Source organism: Ctenocephalides felis, unplaced genomic scaffold (genome assembly GCF_003426905.1).
Source record: "Ctenocephalides felis isolate EL2017-DRISC unplaced genomic scaffold, ASM342690v1 CF-g0.4_SCAFFOLD_03573, whole genome shotgun sequence".
Classification (NCBI taxonomy): Eukaryota; Metazoa; Arthropoda; class Insecta; order Siphonaptera; family Pulicidae; genus Ctenocephalides; species Ctenocephalides felis.
The window spans coordinates 18,558,930-18,566,338 of record NW_020539727.1 but is presented as its reverse complement, the minus strand read 5'-3'; the positions used below and the strand labels follow the sequence as shown (position 1 = coordinate 18,566,338).

General features: G+C 25.9%; 1 protein-coding gene across 1 annotated transcript; it reads left to right on the top strand.

The window, feature by feature from the left end:
- Window positions 1-4,438: 4,438 nt before the first annotated feature.
- On the top strand, window positions 4,439-5,914 carry LOC113389705 (tigger transposable element-derived protein 1-like). Its single transcript, XM_026626720.1, has one exon. It carries the CDS (start codon window positions 4,439-4,441, stop codon window positions 5,912-5,914), a length of 1,476 nt encoding a protein of 491 aa, XP_026482505.1.
- The last annotated feature ends 1,495 nt before the right edge of the window (window positions 5,915-7,409 follow it).

Below are 7,409 nucleotides of genomic sequence, written 5' to 3'. Positions count from 1 at the left end.
TATAAATATTGAAGTGAGATTATTAACAAAAATATAAATCGTTATAATGTGTTATAAATATTGAAGTGAGATTATTAACAAAAATAGAAATCGTTATAATGTGTTATAAATATTGAAGTAATATTAACAAAAATGCAAATCGTTATAAATATTGAAGTAAGATTAACAATAATAGAAATCGTTATAATTTTTATAAATATTGAAGTAACGAATAACAAAAATACAAAACGTTATAATTTGTTATAAATATTGAAGTAAGATTAACAAAAATACAAATCGTTATGATATTGATATGATATTATAACCTCATTTTATTATCATAAGTATTGAAGAGAAAATAAAAATAGAAATTGTTATAATTATTGAATCAACAAAAATAGAAATTGTTATAATTATTGAAGAAAAATTACCAAAAATACAAATCGTTATAATGATTACAATATTTACGAGAAATGAGTGACTCAAATAACTTGTAGTTAAAACTCATAAGAGTATTTGTTATAATTAATATTGTAACATACAATATATACCGTTATAAATATAACATCAATATAGCTATATCATAATTCTATTTTATTATTATACCATTCTTATTATTACTATTGGTCATCAATATTAATTACCATCAGATATTCGGAGTGCGGTCGTCGTTGCAAATGACCGAAAACCGAGCGGATTGGAATCACAAGATTCATATCCCGAGCTCATCATCTGGTAACAGTGGATCAGTAATGACCCTACTGATGACAAATTTAACGGTATACAAGTGGTATTCTATATACTAGCACTAGTGGTATTGCAGAGCGTTTGTTCGAACTGTGGGAGCGATGTGGCGATATCTTGTAACGGAACGACGAGGTAGAGGAGATATGAGTTCAGTTTTAAGTTTAGTTCGATAGTTTTATTTTGGTGAGTGTAAGAAAAATATTGATAATGGTATTTTGATGGTAGAATGATATATTTAAAATTAATTTAATATTATAAGGAGATTTAATATACCGGAAAATTGTTTTTGGTTAAATAAATTTATCTAAATAGAAGTTTCACAGAAAAAAAACATAAATCGTTATAATTTGTTATAAATATTGAAGTAAGATTAACAAAAATAGAAATCGTTATAATTTGCTATAAATATTGAAATAAAACTAGCTGTAAGTCGAATTCTGTCTTGAGGCAATTATGGCATCGTGCCTTAAGGCAAATTGCTGGAACTTCCCGTACCGTAACGAAATGTTCGAGGAATACTGAATGTTTTCAAATAGATTATTATAAATATTGTAACATTGTCTAATATTTATAAGAATTATATAAACTGAATTGCAAAGTTGAAATTATTTGTTTGAAGTATATTAGAACTATAGTCAGAATTAAAAATAAAATCTGAAATATTTTCGATAAACAAAAAAAAAAAAAAAAATTGGAACAATTTTTTTTTTCCAAAATCAATTATTTTGTTAAGACAAGCAGAAAGTTCTTTGAATCATTTAAATCGGACGCTTAGTTCTCTCCATTTTTTGCACATTTAACTCTGTATCATCAAAATGGCTGGGCCTGCCTTTGCCAAAAACTAATAAACACTTCTCCCAATCATTACTAATTGAATGTTTTTTAGATGATTCAAATCGGATACTCCGTTCTCTCAAAAATTCGATTTCTATTTTCTGCACTCATTGCTCCGTATCTCCGAAACGGCTGGACCTGCCTTTGCCAAAAACTAATCAGCTCTTTTCCCTATCAATAGGAATCGAATGTTTTTTGAACCATTCAAATCGGTTGATCCGTGCGCCCTGAAACGTGACTGGAAATTTGTATCCATACATACATACACACACACACACACACACACACATCCATTTTTTCTGAGGTATGCCAAAATGTTCAGAAACCTTCAAAACGTCGAGAAATGTAAAAATTTTCAATTCCGATTTTCGGCCCATTACAATAACTTACCCTACGGGAAGTTAATTAACAAAAATAAAAAAAGTTATAATTTGTTATAAATATTGAAGTAAGATTAACAAAAATAGATCTCGTTATAATTTTTCATAAATAAATATTAATAAAATATATACCGGAAAATTATTTTTGGTTAACTAAATAGAAAATTTTAATTTTAAATATGTATCATATGTTTTTGTTATAAATTTGGAAAGTTTTTTGTACAATTGATAAGTTTTGTCTGAAAGTCCAGCTAAAGGCTCATAATTTTTAGGTAGTCTTAATTTTCTTTACAGAATAAACAATTTATATGCAAAAATAGCGTTTGAAAATTATAGGTGAAAAGGTTTTTACAACTTGCTTATTTTAATACGTAGGAAAGTATTAATAATTACTTACATATTAAATATTTTTTTTATTTTTCTAAAATTTTACTTCAATATTTAATTCAATTATTTGATATAGTAAATATTTTGTTATAAATGATTTATTTTTTTTAAATCTTCGTATGCGTTAAATAATTATTTTTTATCTTTGGAAAACTAAAATTAGATGTAAGTGGCATTTTGCCTTAAGGCAAGTTGCATGAACTTCCCGATACGTGTAATAATTGACTCAAATTGAGATTTGGATATTAAATAAAATTTTCAATGGTTCAATAAAAACTATTCTATGCAATTTTTTTCAATATTTTTCAAGCGTAATAATATCAAATTTTGGATTAGAAATAAATTGAATAAATAATTTTATTTTAATAACATGACAAAAAATTAACCCTATATGTTTAAGTTGTTGTATTAATATTAATCATTTTTATTTAATTTCACTATTAATAATTATGATAGAAATTTTAAGATGATTTCTTACTTATCCGCAGACTCTTTACAATTTTGATGTCAAATGATTCAGAATGACTTAAAACATCGGATTCTGTGACGAAAACAAACTTTTCCTTCGGGAAGTAAAAATAGTAAACATGTTGAAGCTTATAAAACATTTTTAGTAAATTGTAAAATATAATAAAATGTGCAAATATTATATATAAAAATGTATAGAAATCTCTAATTTTTTTAAATATTTGTGTATTTATTTAGTAAATGTATGTATTTTTTTAAAAGAAAATTGTAAAATGTACAAAAATAATGCATGTATGTAACAATAATAATGGAATATTTTGATGGAACTATTTTTTTTAAATATGTGAAAATATTGCTATTTTATTTAAATAAATTGTGAACACATGAAAAATGAATGCAAACATTTGGAAATATGATAAAAATTACAAATATAAAAAATAAAGAAGAATATCTGATTTTTTAATGTGTGCAAATGTTCATAATTTGTAATAATGAAATATAAAAAATAAATACAAACATGTAAAATATGAAAAAATATGCGAAATCATAAAAATAAAATGTAAAAAATTAAAAATAAATGTAAAATTATTACAATTAATAAAAAATAAATAAATATAAAATTTGTAATATATATAAATGAAAATATAAAATATAAAAATTTGTGTAAATGTTTCTAATTATTTTTTAACATAAATTTTCAAAGTACAGAAATATAAAAAAAATATTAAAAGCGTGAAAATATGGAAAAATGTAGAAAACTTATAAAAAAAGAATTTAATGTCTATATTTTTTTAAATAAATAGATGTGTGTAATTGTTCCTAATTTAAAAAAAAATGTTATAACAGGAAAAAAATAAAAACATTAAGATATGAAAAAATGTACAAAAATATAAAAATAGAAGTGCCTAGTTTTTTAAAAATATGTGTAAATATTTCTATTTATTTAAAAAAAACATTTGTAATCCTTTGTAATAAATTCCAAAAGTTAAACTATTTATTTTGTACGTTATGACACGTAAAAACGAGTTGACACTGTATGTGTGTCATCATTTTATTTCTTATATGTATTATATATCTATTTTGTACGTTTCGACACTGTATGTGTGCCATCATTCAGCATATTTTTACAATATGTAAGTAGAAAAAGTTATTTACAATGTTATTTTTTTACGTGTGTTTTTTATTTTTTACTTGTGTATCTTTTTCTAATTCTAATAATATATTTAAAAAAAATTAAACTTTGAAAATAAAAATATGCTGAATGATGGGCACACATACAGGGTCGAAACGTACAAAATAAATAGTTCAAATATTCATTGCCTTTTACTTGGACTATTTGGCTGCAAATTAACATTTCAATAATATACATATATATATATATATATATATATATATATATATATATTTAATTTTCCCAAAGTTTGACATTCACTGTTCATAAAAACGAGTTTAAACGAACGACTTCGCTTAACGAGCGAACTTATGCTTCGCACAACGAGTGGGGGAACATTCCACGTCGTTATCAGTCGCACTGCGCACTCAGACGCGCGGACACATTTTCAGTTTTTATTAAAAATAAAATAAAATAAACCAAATACATCATAAAGTAAAAACACAATAAAATAATTAAAAGTTCTTTTATCATGGCTGCATCAAAAAAATCCCAAGATTCCATCCACAAACGCCTGAAAATAACCATCGAAATGAAGCATCAGATTATAAAAGATCGAGAACGTGGCTTGAGCGTTACCGATTTGGGCCGAATCTACAATCGTCCTACGTCGACAATTTGTACGATTCTCAAAAACAAGGATAAGATAAAGGATATAGATGCTTCTAGAGGGGTCACCAGAATATCTGCACAAAGATTACGAATCCTGGACGACGTTGAAAGGAGTCTTTTGATCTGGATCAAGGACAAACAGTTGCAAGGTGATTTGGTGAATGAGAATGTGATTTGTGAAAAGGCCAAGCAGATTTTTGCAGAACTTGTGCAAAAGACACCTGATGTCGACCAGGAAGGTTTCAAAGGCAGCCGTGGTTGGTTCGAGAAATTTAAAAGACGTACAGGCATTTGCAGTTTTGGTGAAGCCTCCAAAGCTGATACGACAGCTGCTGATAAGTTTATCAAAAACTTTAAAAAACTTTGTGCTGAATTCGAGCCTCAACAAGTCTTCAACTGCAGTGCTATGAGTTTGTTATGGAAAAACATTTCCAAAGCTGAAGACACCACCAAAACTGTAAACAAACATCGTCTGTCCTTGCTTTTGTGTGCAAATTCCAGTGGCGATTTCAAGCTCAAACCACTACTTGTGTACAACTCCGAAACACCAGCAGAATTTCTTAAATACAACATTGACAAAAACAAACTTGATGTCATGTGGAGGAGTCACAAAAAATGCCTTGTGCAATCTGAATTGTTTGCAGACTGGTTTGAAGAAGTTTTTAGACCATCTGTACACCTGTATTTGGTGCAACAAAATTTACCAGTCAAAGCCTTACTTGTACTAGATTCAAATTTAAGCACAAACTTACCAAAGGATGACAAAATCTTAATTCTGCCTCTACCACCAAATACTGCACCTCTGGTACAACCGATGGACCAGACGATTTTACCAACTTTTAAGCAACTTTACACCAAAGAATTGTTAGATCACTGTTTAGCAATGGCCAAAAAATCTAAAGTCACCCTTGATGAATTCAGCAAAAACCACTTCCACATCGTAATGTGTCTCACCATAATCAACAAAATTTGGACAGAATTTCCTAAAACAACCCTGACCTCAGCTTGGAAAATTTTGTGGCCAGAAATTATTATAGAAAACGACTGGGAAGGTTTTGAATCTTTGCCTGTCGAACCTGTAATTGATGACAGGGTCACCAATATGGATGAAGATCTAGATATTAAAGAAGAACTCAATGAAGATTTTGCTCTAGAGTCTGACAAAGATGATGTACTACCATCTTCTGATGAGATACAAGAAGTCTTAAATGCTTGGCAAATTGTGGAAAATTTTGTTGGGAAATATCATCCTAACCAAGAGGTTGCTATGAGTGCTGTCAATTTGTTCAACTATAATGCTGTTTCCCATTTTCGTGAAATTTTGGAACGTCGATAGTAAAAAATATTTAAAATTTTTACTAGTCTATTTATATTAATTTTATGCAAGATGTTTGTTTTTATTTGTTTTTCATTTGATTTTGAGTTTAACAAAAATATGAAATATTTAGTGTAAAATTATTCATGTGCTGTGAATTTGTTCAACTATAATGCTGTTTCCCATTTTCGTGAAATTTTAGAACGTCGACAATAGTAAAAAATAAATAAAAGATTTTTACTAGTCCATTCATATGGAAGATGTTTGTTTTTTAGTTGTTTTCCATTTGCTTGAGTTTAACAACAATCATGGAATAATTAGTGTAAAATTATTTAGTAATGTATATATAATACTATTTTTGCAGGTAATAAATTGATATTTTTTATATAAATTGTTAATGTTGTGTAATTATTATTACATTCCAGGCCAAAAATGATTTTCAAATTTCTCGATATGATATCCAATTATTTTATGTTATAATTGCTTATTATAATAATTTTAAATATTTTTTTGTCTAAGAAAGGAATTCCAATGAATAATGAAGAATTACTTTTTTGTCCCCATGACAAAAATAAATAATAATTTTACATTTTTTATTTATATTTGAAGTCATTACAAATTATAAAATTAATTAAATTTTTAAAATTTTAATGACTGAATGATGTTGATTATCGAGAACTTTAAATAAGTCTAATTAATGATTTTTTTTTAAATAGAAACAATTCACTTTAATAGAATTTTGAATGGAAATAACCCCAAAGCTAATTGACCATTAAACTTCAAACATTTGTAGACTTTATACAAAAAATGTTGAAAATCTTACATTTTTTGTAAGAGATCCCATTAGTTTTAGTATTTACTGTTATAGTAGGTACATTAGAGAATATTATACCCAAATTACAACATTCTAATATAAACAGAATAATTTAGAAAAAATTGCCAAGTTAATCGTTCATTTTACTCCAAAGCCAATTGTCGATTTAACTTCAAATATTTGTGCACTTTATACATGGGGTTTCCAATTTGTTTTAAAATAAGATTTTGATTCAAAAATCATGTTTAACTTTTGAAATTTTCAAAAAAGTAGTAATTTTTCTTAGTCATCGCGTTTAAAAAAAAAATCACAATTAAAATAACAAAAATAACAAATAATTTGAATTTTTAAAAATCAAATTTAAGTGTTTAAAATTATTCCAAAATTTTGAAAACTTTAAATCTAAACTTCGAATCTAATTTATGATTTTTTTTATTTAAAATAAACAATTCACTTAAATTAAAATATCAAAAATATCAAACAATTTGAATTTTTAAAAATAAGTGTTTAAAATTATTTCAAATAAAGAGCATGACATTTTTTATAACGTTTTAAAATATTTGTTGAAATTACCTACAAAATTTCTAGTTTTAATAATATCTTAATTAAAAAAGCGTTATTAATTCTTAAAATTATTAAATTTTTGAAAATGTCTGTTTTTTAAAATAAATTTTGAAAAAAATGGAACTCTCTCATTATGTA

What these genes read in the sequence shown, in the direction of transcription:
- LOC113389705 (XM_026626720.1), top strand. Translation starts at nt 4,439, where the DNA reads ATGGCTGCATCAAAAAAATCCCAAGATTCCATCCACAAACGCCTGAAA.